The sequence below is a fragment of the Barbus barbus genome (genome assembly GCF_936440315.1).
Source record: "Barbus barbus genome assembly, chromosome: 10".
In the NCBI taxonomy this organism is placed as follows: domain Eukaryota; kingdom Metazoa; phylum Chordata; class Actinopteri; order Cypriniformes; family Cyprinidae; genus Barbus; species Barbus barbus.
The window spans coordinates 25,273,472-25,296,882 of record NC_136738.1 but is presented as its reverse complement, the minus strand read 5'-3'; the positions used below and the strand labels follow the sequence as shown (position 1 = coordinate 25,296,882).

The 23,411-nt window shown below is 36.2% G+C and overlaps 2 protein-coding genes across 2 annotated transcripts in view; one reads left to right on the top strand and one right to left on the bottom strand.

Moving 5' to 3' along the window:
• The window catches only part of LOC306876189 (receptor tyrosine-protein kinase erbB-4-like), a gene marked incomplete at its 3' end in the record, with an annotated part of 320,461 nt that overhangs the window by 286,810 nt on the left and 10,240 nt on the right, over positions 1–23,411 (top strand). The window lies entirely within an intron of this gene.
• Positions 3,123–6,701, bottom strand: LOC306876190 (uncharacterized protein). Its single transcript, XM_079427189.1, has 7 exons — positions 5,010–6,701; positions 4,644–4,781; positions 4,369–4,514; positions 4,095–4,231; positions 3,877–3,970; positions 3,675–3,786; positions 3,123–3,588 (listed from the first exon to the last, which is right to left on the bottom strand). Exons 1-7 carry the CDS (start codon positions 5,089–5,091, stop codon positions 3,233–3,235), a joined length of 1,065 nt encoding a protein of 354 aa, XP_079283315.1. The 5' UTR covers positions 5,092–6,701; the 3' UTR covers positions 3,123–3,232.

The window sequence follows — 23,411 nt, the reverse complement described above, 5'->3', positions numbered from 1 at the left end:
AAATTGGTGGATATGAGATTCAATTAACAGCAACAAGTCATGTGAAGAGAATGACAGCATCCTAGAGAGAGTGTGAGTGTGTTTGTCACCATCACTCATTTTCTCTAAAGGTTTAAGTCTGAAGAGTGGAAGTCAGTTTTAACTTCAAAACATTCAGCACTATTTTGGATGGCATTTTGAGTTGTATTTTATGTAGATTTCTAAATTTTCTTCTGTAATATACTGTTGCTAATAGCATCAGTTAGTAGTAATAGTAGATGATGGGATTTTTAAGTGGTTACTTCACCCAAAAATATAAATTATTTCATCATTTACTCACCTTCATGTCATTCCAAACCTGTATGACTTATTTTCCTCTGTGGAACAGAAAACAAGTTTTGTTTTGTTTTTATCCATACAATGAAGTCCAAAGTTGTTTGGGCCTCATAATATCTTCTTTTGCATTCCCCAACTGTTCAGGTTTGGTGCAAATTGAGGGTGAGTAAATGATGACTGATTGAACTATCCCTTTAAGGAGGTCTTTTATGGTATGAAGGAGAACAGCATTGTTCCATTTCCACTTATGACTCCATTGCATGATTCAATGTTTGTAGGTCACATCAGAGGACAAATAAGACAGTGTGTTTTGGGTGGGGGTGATGCCCCCTCTCCCCTATTGTGCCCCCCACACTGTGTCGTTAATGAATTTGGCCCCCCACCCCCAAGGCCTCCACAGGTCTCCAGGTCTCACCTGATTGAGAGGAGCACGTAGGTCTCGCTCCCCCCTCATGCCGAGCACATTACCAAGCCCATCTGGTGCCCTGCACCCCATGCCAAGTACAGCCCAGTCCGTCAGGACAAGGTCATGTGTTGGCATATGTTCTGGCACACCGTTTCCCTCCCCAAAGGCCCAATACCTGAGACCAGAGCAGTGTGCTATGGTGCCAGCTAGAGGTGTCACTAGATTTAATTTTACCAGAGAAAGAGAGCAATCACTGGTAAGGACTAGTACAAGAAATAGCTAGAGATATTTGTTTGAGAAAACTGTTTTTGGTTGCATAATACTAGTATACTATAATATAGAACATGTCTTGAGTAGAAGTCATATTGGATTTTTACCTTATTTTTTCTCATAAAAATAACATCTATACTTTAAATCAGGGCCCGTATTCCTAAAGATTCTAAGAATCCTTTTAGAAAGCTCCTAATTTAGCTTAAAAATTTCTAACTAGGAGTCTTAGCTTAAAAGTGATTCAGGACCAATCTGAGTCTTTTGAAGACTGTGATTGAGTGGCTGTCCAAGAAGGAAATAAAAGAGAGCTTTTAAGAGTAGGGTTTATTATAAGCCTTCACTTTGAAATTACAGGCATAATTTTTCCTGTTTTACTGTACTCTCTCTCGCTCGCTCTCTCTCTCTCACACACACACATTATATATGTAAATATATTCTTTATTTTTTATTTACCATGCCGTCATACTTAGCGTATTTTATAGGAAATGAACAGCGACATAAGTGCTGTAACAGACCCAAATCATCACTACTCTAACATATTTGGCAACTGGAAAAATGCAACTAATGTAGTGATTATGTCCATTTCTGGCACTATGGCATTTCAGTTGGAGTGTTCATGTGTTGGAGATGTTAGCATGTCTTTAATAAGATCGGTCACAAACATGATCCCTGCACGAGCTAATGTGTAGCGTATTATTAACTCACTGTCATGTGTTGTGTGCAACACATTTCTTCTCCCTCTTCATGTTTTGTCCATTTTGTCCACTGCTAAAGAAACTCTTAAACCCCTTAAAAGTCCTCATCCGTACTCCTAACAATTTTGGACCTTAAGACCTCTTTTAAGTGTTAAGATGCTTTCTGAATTACTTTTTTCTTTACTAGGATCTTTTCTTTCATTTTAAGAGGAAACACCCACATTTCTAAGAATATTCTTAAAATGTTGTTACTAGGAGCAACTGTTAGCACTAAGATTTTTCATGAATACGGGCCCAGGATTTCTCGTCTTTTTTGTCTTCTAACAAGACACACCTTGAGGTTGATGTCTTTTTTATGTTGTTTTAATAGAAGTCTTACCAAAGCTGCATTTATTTGATCAAAAATACAGTAAAAATTGTAATATTGTGAAACATTAATACAATTAAAAATAACAGTTTTCTATTTATATATATTTTTAAATTCAGTTTATTTCTGTGATGGCAAAGTAGAATTTTCATCAGTTCTTACTCCAGTCTTCAATGTCAAGTGATTCTTCAGAAATCAGACAACATTTGTGCTGCTTAATATTTCTGTTTAAACAGTATTGTTTGATGTATAAAAGGTTCAAAATAACAGCATTTATTTGAAAAATAAATATCTTGTAACATTATAAATCGATTTGCTGTCACTTCTGATCAATTTAATGCATCCCTGCTGAGTTAAAGTACTTTAATCCAAGCCTGTTTGTCATTTTAAATAAGAAAGTTTAGATTTTTTTTCACTGCATTTTTCCCCAACTTTTAATATAACTGCTAATATTATTTTTATTTTATTTTATAATTATCAGATAATTTAATATTTGTTGTATTTTTTTAATTATTCCTTATATCATGTTAGACAATCAGATTTTTTTTCTGGTTTCAAAGGGGGCATCATCCTCCAGAAATTAAGATACAGTGCATTAAATAATTATTCTGACAAGTCGTTTATCATAACTATGGACTGTGTATGGTCACCACAAAACGAAGGTAATCCTATATACACAGTAAAAACAGAAGTGTTAATTTAACTCCTAAAGAGTTGAATTTGACTCTGTTTCAGATAACATTTGGTCCCACTCGAAATCAGTGTAAAATTTACTCTTTGGTCAGTGTCAAGTTTTTAGAGTTAATTCTACTCAATATTGAGTAAAAAATAACAATGAATTGTGTAAAAGTATTTAACACTGTAGTTTAATCACACTGTTAAGAGTAATATGATTACACGTATAGAGTTAATTTATCTACAATTTTACTTAAAAAATGACACTTTAAGTGTAATGTTTACTTTATTTCTCTACAGTGTTTTAAAATATATATAAATCATAAGATGCATTGTTACTGAATTATATAGAACTATCAATACTATCCAAATAAAAACAAGCACAATAACACTAGATCACAGAACTCACAATTTATTGTGAAAAAGCATTTCAATGTTGAATTGAGTTGAACATTGAATTTACAATGCCTTGTATCTGACAGAGACATGTATAACAATGTTTTTTTACAAACATTTTTCTCTGAGAAAGCAATATGGCACGACAAGGAGAGTTGTGTCAGTCCCTCCATATGACATTTGTATGTCAAAAGGCCTAGGGTAATGCAGGTTGTCGACATGAAAAAAAAACAAATCCTGCTTTGATCTGATCAGAAATCGTGGGAAGACCAAGAAGACATCTGATGATTTGGCTTCATCGTTGACCATTGCTTGCCGATATATGAAGGTCATTTCCATCTTCTCGCGGACAGTCTTTTCATCAGCAGAGTGTCTCAAAACAGAAATAGCTGCTTCCACATCCTCATCAGATGGCGGAAGGGCTGAAGGGCTGACGGGCTGACGACCACGGCCTGGCCCACCAACTTAAGAAAAAATACAATGTTAAGAACTGATTTCTGTACAATTCACAGGTCACCACTATAATCACATCACTGATCAGTAAACATACCTTTAGGAGATTTGCTGACTGAGGCACCTCTCTCCTCTGCTGTTTTTCTTTGTATGGTCTTCAATCGCCATGTAAGGTATCCCGAACCACTCTCCGGATCGTAGTAATGTTCCTATGTGATTATAAATAAATTATAAATGAGTACTATTAACATTTCAAAGAGTGAATATGTGCATAATGTTGCAATAACCCATTTACTTACATATCCATGCTGTGAGTATGGGTCTTCTAGATAGGGAAACAAAGCTACTATCCCCTGTGCATACATCACTCTGACACTTTTGGGGGGGGATGTCCTAGCATATGAATTCAAATTTAACATCACACTCAACTGACATTGCACAACACAATTTACATAATTAATAACTGTACAACAATAACAATGTTTCTTTACAGCCCATCTATATGCTTAATGCTTACCTGTGTGTTTCTGTCATCTCAGCAGCAAGTATGTGAATCATCTGTCTTCTGGTGGCATCTGTCAGAGATTTGGTTTTTCCATACTCTTGCATAATGCGTTCACCACCAGGCTTTGATGTTAGGATTTTTTCAATCAACTATAGGTGGAATAAAATGTGCTTTCCGTTATTGTAAAACCATATGTAATGCTGAAAAAAAAAAAAGCTATCTAAAGAACACTTCCCATGGTGAAACAACATTCAGATTGGACTTAACAGCAATTTCCACCACTTACCGCTTTTGCCTCATAGTTTATGTGACATGGCCTTTTAGGCTGGCTTCCTTCGGCAGCAGCTACTTCTTCAACAGGGTCACACATCGTGAAATTCAGGATGACGGTGTCATCAGATGTACCCGAGCATGATGATGATTGAGAGGCACCTGTTCATTATGAAATTTGTACAAAACATAGAAACATATTACAAGAAACAGTTATTTTTAAAACAATAAATGTTCTCATTCCGGCCTTTGAACTAAACAAACTAATTTGTGAATTGTCTGAATGAATACCAAGTCCTCCATTGCCCAGCATGATTCTGAAATTTCCAGGTGACTCCTTCACTATTTCTTCAAAAACCTCTGTGTCTGACTGGTCATACACCTTAATGTCTGGCTGCCTGCTTTCTGGTATGTTGAATTTTAGACACGCTGTTTAAAACAAATAAAATAAAAAAACATGCATTCCCTCACAAGAATCAAAGGTCATATTTAAGTTTGCCTCATGTATTCACAAAATGATGAAAGACAAGTATCTGCACCCGATTTTATGTAACTGAAAATATAAAGCACAGCAGAAATGATTATTGACCTAGCTAGATATCATAACATAATAGGTGCTGTATCATTGGGTGATATTGCTTTAACCTAATGACCCACCTTCTTTCAAGAAAGCATCGAATGTCAGCTCAGAAAGCTTGACATATTTCTGCTCTTCCCCGAATTGAACACGCAACAGCATTTTGCCCCTGTTAACAAAAAAATATATATATTCAAAATCATAATTTAGGGCTGGTTCAACTAAGAATTATCTATCCATTTCTCTCAGTAGTGGCAATGCACTATGCATTACTTAGATGTTACACTGCAATTACAAAGAGTGGCTGAAGAAGACAAAGTTATGCTGGTTGAATATAACGTTAGGCTATTTTCTGCAGCAAATGGGTTAACGTTAACTTAGGCTAGTTAAAGTTTAGAGGCACCGCGTCCCACTAGCTACCAAATAACTGTGCCAAAGTTAGCTAGCTCATTAGCTATTTTAGTTCAAACAGTAACCCGTTAAAATGGTTAAGCCATGTTAAACAAACACGTCATGCAATCAGTGATCTAGAGCTAGACCAACATCAGAATCATGCTAACATGACCAGTATAAAAAACCCAGATTAACGTTGAATGGGAAGCTAAAAAAATAGATATTAAATATTTTGTTGTTATATCGACCGAGCTAACGTTATTTTACGCATAAATCATTCTGACCAAATTCATTCGTGAAAATATTGCAAGTAAGAAACACAGTTACCGATACGGATTAGCTGGTTAGTTGTATTATGACCTCAACTAATATCAGCACAACTCTAAAGTTAAAAAATACCGTTTGTGTGTTGACAACACAGGGATTATTACTTACCTAGCAATATCAGTGGCCTAACGTTACTCCAGAGCGATCTTTCTCCACCGACAAACGTGCCAATCTTCAGCACAACAGAGTGGCGGGTATTCATCACTGCTGTAGAGTTGAAATTGTCATGCGTTTCTGCAGATTTTTACACTCACTTTTAACTCCACTGATAGAGCAACTTTACTCTCCCAAATGTTGAAAATACTCTATTTGGGTTAAAATAACTTTACTCTGAAATATTAACACCCCATTTTTTTACTGTGTACCAGCTGTTTTGTAACTGCTTAATTTCTCTCTAATGCAATCAGATTTTTTGAGCTATTGGAACATCACATACAGTATGCATGCAAGCCAAAATCAATTCATCAAGACGAGTATAATCTGGGAACACTTACAACTCACCACTTATATCATTAGAAAGACATTATGATGACAAGGCTGTAGTATAATTTTCCTCATTATGTTATTTTCACTGGCATCTTAGCTTCAAACACTGGATGTACAAATATACAGCTCCTTTTCATGCTTTTAAGACGGGCTTAAATGAAAGAGTCTGAACTTTAAAAGTTGTTTTTGTGAGTTTTTGTTAAAGCAAGCAGAACAGAACAAAGCATAGCGTAACTTGGCATAGCTCAGCACTATACGTATAGTGACTCCAGAGTCCTGGCTGTAATGGATTAGCTATAAATAGATTTACATGATTTACAAAGCAGGTGTCAGTGAGATGTTGAAGGATGTGAACAGGGTCTTGCCTCTCCTGCCTGATTCTTTTTCCGTCAGCGTCCAGTTCGGTTTCACTGTGGCCCGGTTGTCCTTCTCCTGTCTAAGTTCCCTATTGGTATTCTGTCACTCTGAGTGCTGCTGAATAGCTAGTGAAGTGTGACGGACAGAAGCCAGGCTCTCACACACAAGGGCACACTCACACACACATATATATTCACACTGCTACAAACAAACACACCCACTTCCAGTTTCCTCTTTTTTTTGGTCTCTTCATGCTCTTTCTGTAGTAAACTTATGCCATAAAATCAATATTGATTAACACGGCATTGCTTCTCTACGTAATACATGCTCTTGGCAATTGTGCATGTTTGTTTGTTTGTGTGTGTTTGTGTGACATATGAGGACACAAATTTGTATAGTGACATGGGTATGACATAGATATTACAAGGAGAAGGTGATTTATGAGGAGATTTCCCAATGTCCCCATATTTCAAAAGGCTTATAAATCATACAGAATGAGTTTTTTTGAGAAAGTAAAAATGCACAAAGTTTCCTGTAAGGGGTAGGTTTAGGTGTAAGGTTTGGTGTAGGGCAATAGAACGGTCTGTACAGTGTGAAAACCATTCCGCCTATGGAATGTCCCCACAATTCACAAAAACAAACGTGTGTGTGTGTGTGTGCCCTTTTGTATTTGTATATAGAAAATGAGGAGAATTTACAAAGAAATCACCAACTTTCTGCATGCAGAACTTGGAAACAGACCATTGATTTTTACTAAAGTATCCCCAATCCTGCTGTAAACTGCGCAATTAAAGCACAGAATTATAAAAAAAAATAAAAATAAAAAAATAGCAAAGAATTATAAAGGCTTAAAGATGATGTAAGACATTTCAGTTGTTTTGCTAACTTCCTCTAGAATTAAACCACCCCTACACCCCTAAAGCACAATTTTGAGCATTTATTCACAGGCGCAGAGTATTGAAAAACAAGGCATGATTGACATGACTGAAATGGCAATGTAAGGATGATGGCAAGTGGATTTTAAATGAAACATTCAAAGAAAAATGTACATACTGAATACTACCATTCAATTTTAGTTTTTTTTTATATAAATTAATACTTCTATTCAGTAAGGACATACTAAATTGATCAAAAGTGAAAGTAGAGACTTGTTTGTTACAAAACATTTTTATTTTAAATAAATTCGGTTCTTTTGAACTTTGTTCAAATATTCCTAAAAATATTATGGTTTCCACAAAAATATTAAGCAGCACAACCGTTTTCAACATCGATACGAAATCTTTAGGATTAATTTCTGAAGGATCATGTGACAAGGGAGACTGAATTAATGGAATAAACTGCATTTTAAAATATACTCAAATATAAAACAGTTATTTTTAGTTATACTAACATATATAAATAAATAAATAAATACAGTTTGGTGAGCATGAAAGACTTCTTTCAAAAACTAAATCTTTCTGAACTCACACTTTTGAACAGTAGTGGTTATATATTTTTAAATTGAAATAATGTCTAAAATGCTGAAGTAGAGATGATTACATATTCACATTGTGTCACACTGAACTGAATTATGTAATCATCTTTTGAGTCAAGTCGATTAACTTTTTTTCCTCAAAGGAGAAAAGGAGTTATTTTGAAAATGTACAAAATGTTCTTTTTCATGCACTGAAAATTATGATGATCCATTTTTTTTCCATTTTGCTTGGTTTCTTAAAAAAATTAATATTAAGATTAGGTATAGGTTGGGATGATTTGTATATAAGCATGTATAGAATAAAAATAAGTGTATCATGACATCCTTAATTTTCTGCCTTGTAGCTATTAGGCACCTTTAACCAACCCTAATTTTATTTTCCATGTCATTAACACCACAACATGGCTATTTAATGCAGCACAGCTTGCAGAGACAGAGAGACACATGCTGTAAGACTTGCTGAATAGTTTTTTAATAGATAGCATTCTTATGTTTCTACCCTTAATTTCTCTCTTGTGTATTATCTCTATGTACTGTTCCTCATTTCTTTGTTGCCGTGCTCTTCTCTCTCTCTCTCTCTCTCTCACCACCTGTCATTGTTTGATACACCCCGTCCTCCTCCTCTCTATGATTGCACTGGTAGTCTTCAGTGGCATGTTTACACAAACTACTTAAACAGGTCTCTCTTTTGTCAGCCATGTTGTGCTGCTCAGCTTTTAATTAGCCCTTTGTCTGTGCAGCATGGCGCTCTTTATTATTTTTCCTGTGCTTGCGCTGTGTTCTTTCCAAACACTGGCTTGAAAATTGGTCACAGAGGGAGGGTATCGTCTGCCTTCTGCAGCCAGCGTGTGTGTGTGTGTGTGTGAGAGAGAGAGAGAGAGAGATTCTTTAACCTCTATTAATGCACAGTCCAGGTGCTGGATAATAACATACTTGACAGAGTAAAAAGAGACATCATTTCTAATAAGCATTTCTTATTCCTCTATTCAGCAACTCGTTGAACAAGGGGACCAATTTTTAAAGTCTCAAATCGAGACACGCAGACAAGGAAGACAAGAAAGCTCCCCACTGGAGCTGTCTTTACAACTATTGCACAATTTTTAATAAACATTTTTCTTCATGGTTATTTACTGTGCATTTAGAAGTAGTTAATATATATGATGAAAGAGTATTTTGTCATCTGTACTGCCAGTTAAAAGTTTGGAAAAACTGTCACATGATCCTCCAAAAATCATTCTGATATGCTGATTTGGTGCTGAGGGATCATTTCGTTTTCGTAGGAAATATGAAAACACTTGTGCTGCTTAAAGGGGTCATCGGATGCCCATTATACACAAGTTGATATGATTCGTTAGGGTCTTAAAGAAAAGTCTATAACATACATAGTTAAAAATTTCTCAATGGTAGTGTAAAAAAACACCTTTACCCTGTAAAAATCAGCTCTGTTTTCAGCACGCTGTTATAGTCAATGTTTCTTTAAATCCTAGTGAGCTCTGCTGACTCTGCCCCTCTCTTCCGTGGAGTGACGAGCAGACCATAGATGTGTAGATTTCCTATTCAACCGCTCCAGATACGTTGACACATCAGCCATCTCGCATTCACCATAATAATCAATGAATATTCAAAGAAAGATTCGCAGACCGTTCCAATAATGGCGGATGGCTTACATATTGCGGCCCATAGAAACAGTCAATAATGAGGCATCTAGGTATATATATCTATGAAGAATACTACTAAACTTCATCCACAAAACTGGCTAACAAGCACATTATTTGGAAAGGCGATTTGCAAAGATTCATAAAAATCCATATACTCACTTCTTCTGTAGATGAAGCTGGATCACGAATGATTCGGGCGAACAGATGCATTTATGTAGATCGGGGATCGGCGCATTCACTTTAAAGCGAAAGTAACGTTAATCCTCTGCCTTCAGCGGCTCAGATGTTAGGAGTAAACGACGACTGCTATATTCATTATTACATTCAACAACAAAACCCCTCAATCGCTTAATCGGAGACATCTTATCTTGCCCTGCACCGGAGTCAACAGCCCTCAGCTCACTCAGGGCAGGTCTAAGGTAAGAGGCCTTGTCTTTCAACTCTCGTGGGAGCGGTCTTTACAGAACTACGTCATTCTGACAGGGCTCTCAGAACAGTCTGATTTCAGAAAGGGGATTTTTAAAATAGGGATTTAAAAAAAAAAAAACACTGGGTGGATTTGTATAATTATAGGGTGGATGTGTACACACACTTCCAACAGACATTTATATTCAAACAACTTGAAAAGTGAATTTTGCATCCGATGACCCCTTTAATATTTTTGAAGAAACCATCAAATGTTAGGGGTAAGTAATATTTAAAAAAATGGAAATTAATACTTTCATTCACCACGGAAGAATAGCTGCGGCACGGCTGTAGCTAATGGGGATCCTTTCAATAAAACAAAAACCATAAATGAGGCATTACACTGATCTAATAGTAACACTTAAAGGGGTCATATGATGCAATTTCAAGTTTTCCTTTCTCTTTGGAGTGTTACAAGCTGATTGTGCATAGATACGATCCTTGAAGTTGCAAAGACTAAAGTCTCGAAACCAAAGAGATTTTCTTTATCAAAGTTACAAAGTTAGGAAACTTTGCATAATGCAGCCCAAATGTTCACACAAAGAAAGAAGGCCTAGTTTCAGTAACCACAGTAGTGTTGATGAAGCCATGTCAGGGAGACGCTGTGTGTTTCTAGGTGAAAGCAAAAGCACTTTATTTGGCCTGCCGAAAGTAGATGCAATTAGGAATCATTAAGTTTACTTACAACAGAACGGCAATGCATTTTATGGACGACCGTTTTGTGAACCTAGGAGAGGAGGTAATTCTGACTTTGCTATGACAATCTGGCGCTTCTGAATCAGTGACTATGTTTTGTTATTCGTTTAAGTATTTGCTATTGACTGTTTAAATGTGGAATTTTGTGTGTCGTGTGTTTGCGTGTGTGTGTGTGAGAGCGAGAGAGTCGCAGCGCAGCATCATTTGTGTGTGTGTGTGTGTGTGCTCGTGTGTGTGCTCGCGTGTGTGTGACAGAGGGAGAAACGGTCACACAATCGCGGCTTGTGTGCAAACACATATGAGCTTCATCACTGTGTCTGTCACGCGACTCTGTTCCCCTCTCGGGCTTGAACTGGTGGTAAAACTAAGGACATTATTTACTGTCTTTCTTATAATTTTGAAAGCTGAAGCTCGCGATTATGGAAAGGGGCGTTACATTTCCGACGTGGCTTTTGGTGTTCGGCCAATCACAATGCACTGTGCCAGTTGGCCAATCAGAGCAGACTGCACTTGTCGGAAGGAGGGACTTTTTAGAAAACTAAGCATTTGAGAGAGGCGGGGCATAGAGGACCTGCAATAATGTACAGTATTTGAAAAATAATGTGTTTTTTTAACAATAAAACATGTCAACATATTCTGTTACACCAAATACACACAATAATGATCTTTAAACAGCATCATATGACCCCTTTAAATATGTTAAAAAGTTACACTTAAAATGTTGAAAAAGATTTATAATGTTACAAAAGATTTGTATTTCAAATAAATGCTGTTATTTTGAACATTCTATTATTTAAAGAATAAAATATTAAGCGTCGAAAACTGTTTCAGAAAATTCAGCTTTGCCATCACAGGAATAAATTACTTAGTAAATAAATATATTTAACAGCTATATTCATAAAACAGCTATTTTAACTTGTAATAATATTTCACAGTCTTACTTTTTTTACTGTAATTTTGATCAAATAAATCCAGCATTGGTGAGCATAAGATACTTATTTAAAAAAATAATAATTATAATAAGTGCTGAAGTTTTCAAACTTAACAAAAGAAGGTTTTAAATGATTTTGAAGAAGGTTTTAACTGCTTTTGCACATACAATGAAAGTCAGTGGTGTCCAAAACAACACTGAACCCTATTGACTTTCATTATATGGAGAACACTGAGACTTTTTTCAAACAGTTTTGAACAACATGAGGGTGAGTAAATCATGACAGAACTTTCATTTTTGATTGAACTATTCCTTTAAATCTGATGCAGTTGGAATGTTGAGTTTTTGATGGTTAACATGGTCAATAAAATCTTTTCTAGCATGACTCCATTTTTAGACGAGGATTTGAATTGCCTGAAACTTTATCTGCAAGGTCAAAGCCCCAATTTCTTCCTAAAAAAACAGCCGGCAATTTAAAGGAGTCATTAGTATGATTGAAGTTATAATCGATAGACAGATCTCTCCTCAAATTTTGTTGATTGTCAATTTTTTCAAGCGACTGTGGTCTGCTGACAGGTCTGGAATTAATGGAATGGTTCTGTGGCGGTAAAACTGTTCAGAAAGGGCATTTAGAATACTGATAATGACACCTGCAAGACTAAGCCTATCACACGGCTCCACGCACTGCGCTACTGAAATAGCAGGGACAGATTATTTGGCTCGGATGGTGAAGAGATGGCTGAGTCAAAGTAACGATGATCCAAGATGGTGGCGCGGTCAGACGCAGCGGCTGCTCTGGGTCCCAAAGACGGTGCTTTTATGTCTTTTAATGTCATCTGTTCATCTCCAAATAGTGTAAAATTACCGCTAACTCACAAGGAAATCACTCCAAAACACATATCGTCAAAGCCTTTTGGATATCGGCAACGCGTACAAACACCAACTCTCGCCGGCAGCTACTGAGAAGCTACAAGGCCTTTGTTTACTGCTGGAACCGGACCTCGAGACCACGGCCTCACCTACTGACGCTACCCGCACAAGGCAGCGTCGCAAGCGGTGTGAGAGAGCCGTAGTGGAAGCGCCGTAAGCGCGGAGGTATACGAGCTAGGCTAAGGGCTAACCCCACGAGACTGGCTCTTCCAACACTCATGCTCTCAAATGTTCGCTCTCTGGAAAACAAACTGGACTTAATTCAACTCAGTCGGTCTACACAGCATGAGGCAAGGGATTATTGTGTGTTTGTTTTCACCGAAACATGGCTAAACGAAAACATCCCGGACTCCGCCATTCAGCAGCACGGGCTAACCAGCTACCGAGCGGATAGAGATTCATCCCTATCTGGTAAGACCCGCGGAGGTGGCTTGTGTGTGTATATCAACAAAGACTGGTGTAACAATGCTGTGGTATTATCAAAACACTGTTCATCGCTGGTGGAGTTTATGTTTGTGATGTAGGGCTGCAACAAACGATTATTTTGATAATAGATTAATCTAACGATTATTAGAACGATTAATCGACTAATCATCGATTATTCCACTGATTAACCAGCAGACTTTGATTATTCAGCTTTTGCGATTAGTTAAAATATTAAGTTATACATATTCTAACATAAATAATGGTCACTTCAGCTTTAGAAAAGCATATTATGTAATTACAATTATTAAACAATTAATTGGCAACACTTTGCAATAAGGTTCATTATTTAACATTAGTTAACATGGACTAAGAATGAACAATACTTCTACAGCATTTGTTAATCTAAAAGTTAATTTCAGCATTTACTAATGCTGTTTTTTATCTGTTTTTTATTAACCAACATTAACAAAGATTAATAGTTAAATGTAATAAATGCATTGTTCATTGATGTTAATTAATACATTAACTAATGTTAATAAATGATACCTTATTGTAAAGTGTTACCAATTCATTATACAAATAGATGTATTCGGCACACAAAATGAAATGACAGACAGAGACACTCTCTCACCATATAATTAGCTACATGAAAAAGAAACTGAATGACACATTTTGCACATTCTGCCTAATTTCTCCTTTTGTAAGTCATATAGATAATAAACAAAATAAAGGTAAGCGATACGACGCTTTGGATAAACTATTTTATTCACAACATAACATTTTAAAATACCTTATAGGGTTATGAATAATCAAAACAGTCCTTAGCTAGATCAAGCTTTGGTCTCTGTAAACCAAACTGTCACTTTAATGAAACTATTTTTCTTCCCACTAATAAAAAAATATTTAATAATTAGCTAGCTCCACACTGGAGAGCTGCTTTATATCAAAAATCAAGTTGTAATTCTAACTGAAAGCGACACTAACTCTGTTTTTTCATGTTTAATACCGTAAAGATGCTTGAATTAAGGCCATCTATTGCATAAAGTGCTATATAAATAAACATAATGTGGCCGGACATTACTGGAGTAATGTTACATTACTGAAAAGCATCGTTGTAATCAGATGCATTTTTAACTACTGTTTTCACACTGCTGTCAGTATTTGTTGTGTTTATTTAGTTACTGAGAGGAAAGCACGCAATATATATTAACATGTTCATCCAAACGCCGCTCAAGTTCAGATTTTCTCTGAAGCGCCGTCTTCTTCTCTTGAATGCATCCAGGAGGGCTGAACTACAGTCTTGCGCTACAGTGCCACACTGGTGAAACCGCAGTATTGCAGGCTCTAACATTAGGTCATGAGAGATCAAACGACTACTCGACAACAAAAATATTTGTCGACAATTTTTTATTGTCGACGTCGCGGTGAACACAGCTGCAAAGATCATCGGTGCCCCTCTCCCATCCATCCTGAAAATTTTCCTTACACGATGCTCCAGCAAAACCAACAGCATAGTGAAGGACTCCACCCATCCCCCCCCACAGTCTCTTCCAGCTCCTACCATCAGGAAGACGGTACCGGAGCATCAGAGCCTGCTCCGCCAGACTGCTCAACAGCTTTTTCCCCAGGCTGTGAGAGCCCTAAACTCAAACCACCCCACCCCCCTCTGAAACTCCATGCAAACCCCTACCTCCAGAAACATGGACCACCCCCCACCCCAAACCTTACCACAAAGAAAAAACTGTATGGAACTTTTTTTGTGCAATTCGTTTCTCTTTGCACATGTACAGTATTTATGTGAAGCATTCGTATAGTTTGTATTTTTTATCTTTTATTTTTTTTAGTTTGTATAGGGTAAATATTATGTGATGCATTCTTATAGTTTGTATTTTTTATCTTTTATTTTTTTTAGTTTGTATTGGGTAAATATTTATATATCGTATACTTATAGTTAAAATCTTTCAGTAGGTTAGTTGCGTATAGGTTTATAGTGTTTTTTTACTTTGTTGTATGTCTGTATTTATGTAGCACCGTGGTCCTGCGAGGCACGACATTTCGTTCCACTGTATGTCCCCACATGTAGCGGAATGACAATAAAGCTCAACTTGAACTTGAATTTGAGTCTAATCCCAGTCGGATGTGGTTACGGGTATAAGAAAGGATAAAGAGTGTGCATGAAGGTGAAGAGACAGGAGGACTGAATCACTTTCACTGCGGTGGGTCTTCACAGGTCACCTTCCTCACTCTTTACTCAGAGATTATTCACGAGCACATACTCCACAGAGACAGGAAACGTGCAGACAAATTCTGAGAAGTTCACGTCACAGCAAAATGACAAACACTTAATAAGTGACAAACACAATTTAAATCCGTCTCTTAGGGAATGGAGGACATCATTCAAAAGGTCAAAAGCGAGTTGAGAAGGAAGTTAATGCAATCACACCAGTTTATGGGGAAAGCAGTATGGGCATAGATATAGTAATCCAATAATGATAAAACTGGAGGATTTTATATTCCTTTAAGGCTCTCGTTTTGAAACCTGATTATTTAACATGGAGACAAATCCTTTCTGAGATTCCTTGGGTGAGTGCGGGAATGATCTTCCCATTTTGAGGGTCTTCAGCAGGGGCCCATTGGGGGGTCTATCATGGCACTACAGGGGAACCGTTAATCTGTTTGATCTTAACCTCATTTTTTTTGGGGGGGGAGATGAAAATATGCATTACAAAAATAAAATATTAAATTCAACTGAAGCTAAAGTAGAGCTAAATTTAAGCCAAGTATAAATTTCCATTGTCCCTCCTGCATTAAAATGTATTAGGGAAAATGAAAATGTAATGTATAATAAGTAGGACTGGGTATCAGTACATATTTCCCAATTCAATGTTAATTTTTGATGCCAGTTTTCCATATTATATGAAAGAAAGAATTAGTTATTGCTGCAAATTATATTGGGAACTCCACCTTTATGATTTATAACAATAGTTAAGATTGTTTTTAAAAAATATTGCAGGCAATTAACTTTGAAAATTATACAATTATATATTATAATTAACTTAAAAAAATAAAAAAAAATAAAAAAAAAAATAAATAAATAAATAAATATATATAAAATATATAATATATATATATAAAATTAACAGCGGGCCCAAACCTATGCCGTTCAATTGCTATTTTAGAGGAAAGTCAGTATTAGAGGTAAAATATGCCATCTTGTGTTCATTAAGCACTAGAGTCACAAAAAACAATGATGCAAGCATCATAACAACATTAAATGCATTATTATAGCACTAAATTTGTGTTGTAGTATATTAGTTTATGATTAATTATATTATAGGCCAACAATACAGTTATACAAACAAAAGGTTGAAGACACCTGCTCTATACTGATACTTCTATCAGCTTAAGGTCAATCATGGTCACCCATGTTGAACAGATATTGAACACTTTGTGAACTCTGTGTCTCTTTGAAAACCTCTGCTAGCCCTTATAAACTCATTAAGACGTAGAATCCCCAAACTGAACATTATATTTAAAATGGGGTTGCCTTCAGCTCTTTCATAAAGTCACGTACTCTCTCTTCAGGGCTCTTCACACGCATGCGAAAATCTCTGTTGCTCTATCAGCACGTCCGCTGCATTAATGGACTGTGTGAGCCATTGATTTCTAATTACACTAAAGTCCACTCTGGGGATAAATATTGTGTGGCACGGGCATCTTGTGGCGTATTGTAATCAGAGTGAGTATTGATTGGCTGTCCAGGCTGCAGAAGTAATCTGTTTTAAATACACTGGGACTGGAGTGAATGTGCCAAAACGGCCTGTGCTCTGACTATGGAATGGGTTTGGATTTAGTCCTATGAGGGACGTGAAACAACTGACGGAACCACAGTGCAAGGCTTACTCACACTGAGCTAGGGAAACTCAGTGCAGCTTGTGTTTTTAAATACATGAGGATATGATATTTATCTTTGTGTGAGAGCATTCGCTCTGTTTCAAAACCTACATAAGCAGAATGAAATAGAAGCTCATTAGTGATGATTTGGAATGCTTTACGTAGATTAAGAATTTACTTTAACAGAGTTTGGTGTCAGCATGATGCTAAACTAACATTTTGATTCTCTAAGCATGAAAATACATAAAAGAAATATTGGGAATAGTAGACCATATTTAATTAGTCTAAATAAATATGAGCTGCTATACCCAATATTTTGTGTGAGGAAAATCCTCAATACATATTTAATACATATAGTGTATGGGGTGGGGGTTAAGGGTTCACTCACATCCAGGAGTCAATGTCAATGGAATAATTTTAATATCCACCAAAATTGGTGCCACCAAATAAAATATAGTCTATAGGATTCTATAGGACCTTTATTTGTGTGGCTCTGATATGAACATAAGTAAGAAATTCTGGGGGCCATGTTCATATTCTGAGTAGGCAGTGCTTTTCTCCCCAGACTGTAATGTATGGCTCTTGAGAGCACTCCAGCTCTAGCTGTCTCCAAGTTTTTGAGAGGCTTCACTGCTAAAACTCTCTCTGTCCATGGCCTAAAAGACAAAAAATGCTTCCTCTTCCCTCTGTCTCTTAACCTTCTTTAATTGCAGAAATAAATCAGCTAAAGATAAGGCATGTGATGCTATGCTTTGTTATTTTCCTCCGCTAACATTATAATCATACCTTTTATTGCCTAAGTGATTTGAAATTTTAAAGATGATCAGCTATGCTTTATGTACAAATAAGACTCTTGAAAAGCCATGCCACTATGACAATCACTTTTTTGAGGTACAAGCAAACACTTTCTCCATCTGCAGGTACAGCTGTACAGAAGTCAAGATTATTTAAGCTGAAATGTACATTTCCCTCCTCTCTACCTCAGCTCTGCAAACGCAAAGATAATTGCATTTTGATAGACGATTAATGTTAATGTAGGCTCATTAATCTTTGAAAAGCAAGACCACGTCTTTGGTGAGACGTACTGCAGTGCTTGCAGAAGGAAGGAGGAAGGCAACAGAATGGCTGCCAGTCATGGTCATTTGTTCTTGATTGTCACTTCCTTTGTGCTTGTTCATGTTTGCTTCAGAGGCCTGTCATTTTGTGAATGTGTCAGTCTTGTCAGTTTATACAGTACATCAAAGAAACAGTGAACAGACTTGAAACAGTCCATAAATGCGTTTTCAAATAGACAAATACATTTTCACCACTTACACAAAAGTTCGGGGTCTGTAAGATGTCAAATTTTGTTATTAGCCGTTTCAACAGATACATGTTTTACTAAGAAGTTCAGCACTTTTAGAGTTTCATCCCTCTATCTGATGTGAGCATAAGTATTGGAACAGTTGCCTCACAGGTCTTTCTAAGTGATCAGCTGTGTCCTGTTGCATTAATTCTTCAGATATTAAAAGCAGGGAATGTGTTGTATCAGTTACATCCATTACTTCTGTATTCTGAATCTTGCTTTCGATGATAACACACACAACCAGGATGAAGACGAGGGAGCTGACTTTGAGAGAAAAGCAAACAATTTGGATGCTAAAAGAAAAGGAGGAAGTCAGTTAGAGCTATAGCAAAAACAAAGGGCATGGAGAAATCAAGAGTTTGGAAACCACCAGCAACCAACAACGACCTGATCGGCTGAGAAAACAACAGTAGTTGATGACAGACAAACCATAAAAGCTGTGAAAATGAACCCTAAAAGACGTGTCTGTAAAACCACCAACAACTTTGCTGGAAAGCTGGAATGATGTTCTGACAATCTACTGTCCTCAGGAGACTTTGACACAGAATTACAGATGCTACACAGCAAGATGCAAACCTCTGACCAGCACCAAAAATAGAAAGGCAAGATTAGAGTTTGCAAAAAAGCACAAAGGTGAGCCAGAAGAGTTTTGGAACTGTGTTTATGGACCGATGATGGGAAAGCACAAATGTGGAGAAAAAAAGGGAACTGCAATGATCCCAAGCATACAGCCTCATCTGTAAAGCATGGTGGAGGTGGTGTCATGGCTTGGGCATGCATGGCTGCCTCTGGAACAGGCCTTCTCAACTTTACTAATGACTTAATGTATGATGACATTAGCAGAATGAATTTGGAACGGTACAAAACCATCTTGCATACCAATATTCAAGAAAATGTCACCAGATTCATTGAGAAGTGCTTCATATTGCATCAGGACAATGACCCAAAACACCCTGCCAGTTCAGTCAAGGAATTTATAAGGGCAAAGAAATGGAAAGTCTTAGATTGCCCAAGTCAATCTCCAGATTTAAATCTGATTGCACATGAATTTCACCAGCTGAAGAGGTGAGTAAAGGCAGAAACTCCCCAAAACAAACAACAATTGGAATTGGCTGCATTAAAGGCTGGGAAAAGTATTTCAAAGGATGCGAGCAAGAGTCTGGTGATGTCTATGGGTCACAGACTCACTGCTGTGATTGTGTGCAAGGGATCTGCAACTAAATAATAACTTTTAATCTTTTACATCTGCCTTATGTTCAACTGTCCCAATACTTATGCTCACATCAATGAGTGGGATGAACTCTAAAAGTGCTGATCTTTTTATTTGGTAAAACATGTATGTTTTGAAACGGCTAATAATAAAATGTGACATTCTGTAGTTTTGTCTCGTATTCATCTTTTAATCATATTTGTAAATGTCTTGACTCCACAGCCAACAGAGCAATTTTGTCTTTACTGTTCCAATACTTATGGAGGGCACTGTATATATAAAGTTAAAACAAAAATAAAGAATATATTAAAATAAAGAAATTATACATATATATATATTAAATAATTATTTTATGCTTATTCTTTTAATAAATTATTTTTCTAATATATTTTTTTTAATTTGTAAAATATTATTATTATGTGAATGTATTATGTGAATTTCTACATTAATTTTTTTTATATAATTTATTCATGTGATGAAAAATCTGAATTTTCAGCAGCCTTTACTCCAGTCTTTAGTGTCAAATGATCTTTCAGAAATCTCATGCTGTCAAAGGATTAATCGCGATTAATCATATCCAATATAAAAGTTTTTGTTTGCATAAATACACACACATACAATTTATATTTAGAAAATATTTACATGTATATACATTTATATATTTATATTCTTATATTTTATATTATATAAAAATATATTTAATATATATAAACACCTTTTTTCTTAAATATTTGCATGCGTGTGTTTGTATTTATATATGCATAATAAATACACAGTATACACAAATATTATGTAAATAACTTTTATTTTGGATGTGATTAATTGCGATTAATCGTTTGACAGCACTACAGAATTTTTTTAAAATCTTACAGCCCCCAAGCTTTTGAGCAGTACTGTATGTCTAGATGTGATACAGTCCTATGAAATGTGGTTATGGATGAGTATGGAGAGGAGGAAGTGATTTTTTTTTTTCCTTCAGCAGGCACAGAGGGTGTAATCCCCACACTATTACCTCGGATTACACTTGCTTGCTGGGAAAAGATTGCCAACGCATGGCATAAAGAGATTTGTTCCCTCCTCCTTCACAGTTCTGCAGATATTTGTATATTTCAAAGCAGGCAGATTAGCATTTCTTGTAGGAGCACCACTGGACTAGACACGACCCCTGAGACACATTAAGAGCTTATTGTTTAATTTATTATCTTCTACAAATCGCGTTCACACTACCCTCATGTGGCCTTACTAGACTAAACTTACTAGAACCACAGTCACTTTTTACTGTGGGAGGCACATCAGGTTGACTTGTGTTGGATGAAGATTTGAATGCAAAGGCTGACCATATTTTTCTTTCAGTATTAAATGAATTATGTATATTTATAATGGATATAATATGATAATATAATGCCATACTGGATTTATTTCCTACTGTTTTAATCACAGTGCATTCTGGGAGTCCCTTCGCTACAAAGGCCATAATGGGGTATCTTAAGGGGCAGCATAATTAAGATGCCAAGAAAACGATGCCTTTGAAACCTGCCTCTATAGTCTGCTCAGTTGGTTTTGGTAAAGATTACTTGTTTCATAACATAATAACTGTCTGAGCAACATATTAGTATTTTATTTTACTCTTGTTAGTAAAGCATCATCCTCTTTCCCAGCTTAACCCAAACCCATTTGAATACGGTAGAAATAAACCCCTTTCTTCATTCCCAGCCGGTTCACTCATATTCTCAGCCCAATCTTAAATTGGGGGATTTCTCTTCCAGAGCTGCGGCTGTCATCATGTTAATAAGTACAGTGGGAAACATTTTCAGATCTGACTGTGCTGCAAGGAATGAGTCTAGACTGTTGACATGCTGCAAAGCGAGCCACTTTCCTCATTCATTATACGTTTTATGTGTCACTGGTTTGTTCCCAATTAGAATTGAGCTCTCACTCAGGTTTGACATATACCCATTTGATTAGCATAGATACGCTCTTCCGGGAAAATGAGAAGAATATCCAGCAGATTTGGCTATTTTTGTAAAGAAAAGTTCTCCTTTTATGTGCTGTTTTGCACTTCAAATAAAAGCAGAAAATCAGCTTTTTATCTCCTGTCATTTGAATTTTAAAAGTTCATTGAAGACTACGGTGGATACAAGCAATTCAGAAAAAAGGTGATAAGAAACGCCTGTGGAATCACAAATCTAAATAAGTGTTTTGCATAATTTGTAGTCTGATAATAAAGCTATTTAGCATATTAATTAGTAAAAAAAATTTAATAATAAAATTAATTTGTTCAGTTGAAATACAGAAGAACTCTGTAACTTCTAGTTTTATATGAACAGCATAATTGTTCATCTTCTGCATCTTCTGATATAACCATCAGTTAGGTTCGGTGTTGATATTGTTAACTCACCCCAGAAGTATAATTGTAATAAATTTAAATAATTGTAATTAAAATAAATAATAATAATAATAATAACAATAATATTCCTTACATTTATATAGTGAAATAAAGCCAGAATAAAATATATGTATATAGTTTGTGTGTGTGCATGTTTATGTGGTTTATGAGGACACAAATTTGTATAATGACATGGGTATGACAGAGGTATTACAATATGAAGGTGGTTTGTGAGGACACTGCCTATGTCCCCGTAATTCAAAAGGCTTAAAAAACATACTAAATGGTGTTTTTTTGAAAATCTAAAAATGCAAAGTCTCCTGTGAGGGCTAAGTTTAGGTGTAGGGTTGGTGTAGGGCAATAGCACACACAGTTTGTTCAGTATAAAAACCATTACGCCTATGGAGAGTCCCCATAAACCACAAAAACCAACATGTGTGTGTGTGTGTTTATATATACACATAATATACTGTATATACCAGTAATCTGCAAAATAAAGAACTGCACATGAATACATAAACAATATTTTTCAATCATCTTGCAAAAAAAGTTCAGGGTTTTTGCTTTATCAAGTGCAAAAGGCACAGAAATAGCCAAATCTGTTGATATTTCTCTTCAGTTCCCTATAAAAATGAATGCACTACAAGGATTTCCCCCAGTATATGATGCATTGCCAACTATGTCTATAGCTACAGCAACATGGTGCTTTACAGGTGATGTAATACACTTTCCTCCTATGAATAAATTCTCACAGCTATTTGATATTGAAAGCGCTTGTAACCAGACTCTTTGTGTGATGACAGACGGAGTCTTCTCATCTCAGAGAGCACCTGTGATGGGCTACACTGGACCTCTCAAATTGTATTTCCTCACTTTTACAACCTTGCTCTCACTATCTCTCTTTCTTAGTAAAACCATTTTGCCACAAGCTGTCCTTTCCTCTCCACCAATCACATTAAGATTTAAATTTCATCCAGCCACTGGCTCAAGGGCACTTGAAAGCCCTGTTGGAGGAAAAGCAGAGAGGCTGTTTTCTTGCAAACGGAGCACGGCCCTGAGAAAGGCCTCCATGCTGCGGGTTGGACTTAAATCGATTACATGCGTTGTTCGCTCCTCCAGAAAATTGATGTCTGGAGTTTTCATTGTTTTGCGATACACGGCCACGCCTGAGAAGAGACTCATCGCTTATCAATGTGAACAATCTCCATTAATAATACTGTGACTTTTTTCCAAAGTAATCCCTCCACAAAGTGTCTTTGAAAGTTATGGTAGAACAAACAAACTTTGATTTACTGCTAATACCGTCTTCCTCACCATTTAATTTTAAGGCTATAAACTCCTCATAATGAATCTTCATTTCATCATGCCAACACATGCAGGAAAACATGAAGAATTAGCTTATGAGAGATAGTGATGGTATATGAATTTAAATGTGTATTTTGCAGTAATATCTTGAAGTTTTGCAGTAGACTTTAAGCACATTAAGTCAATAATAAATAAGATA

Excerpts from the sequence above, each read along its gene's own strand:
- LOC306876190 (XM_079427189.1), bottom strand. The coding sequence starts at position 5,091 with ATGCTGTTGCGTGTTCAATTCGGGGAAGAGCAGAAATATGTCAAGCTT. Across the intron at positions 4,232-4,368 it reads TAAACTATGAGGCAAAAGCG|TTGATTGAAAAAATCCTAAC; the intron begins GTAAGTGGTGGA and ends TTCCACCTATAG. Across the intron at positions 3,589-3,674 it reads AGTCAGCAAATCTCCTAAAG|TTGGTGGGCCAGGCCGTGGT; the intron begins GTATGTTTACTG and ends TTTTTTCTTAAG.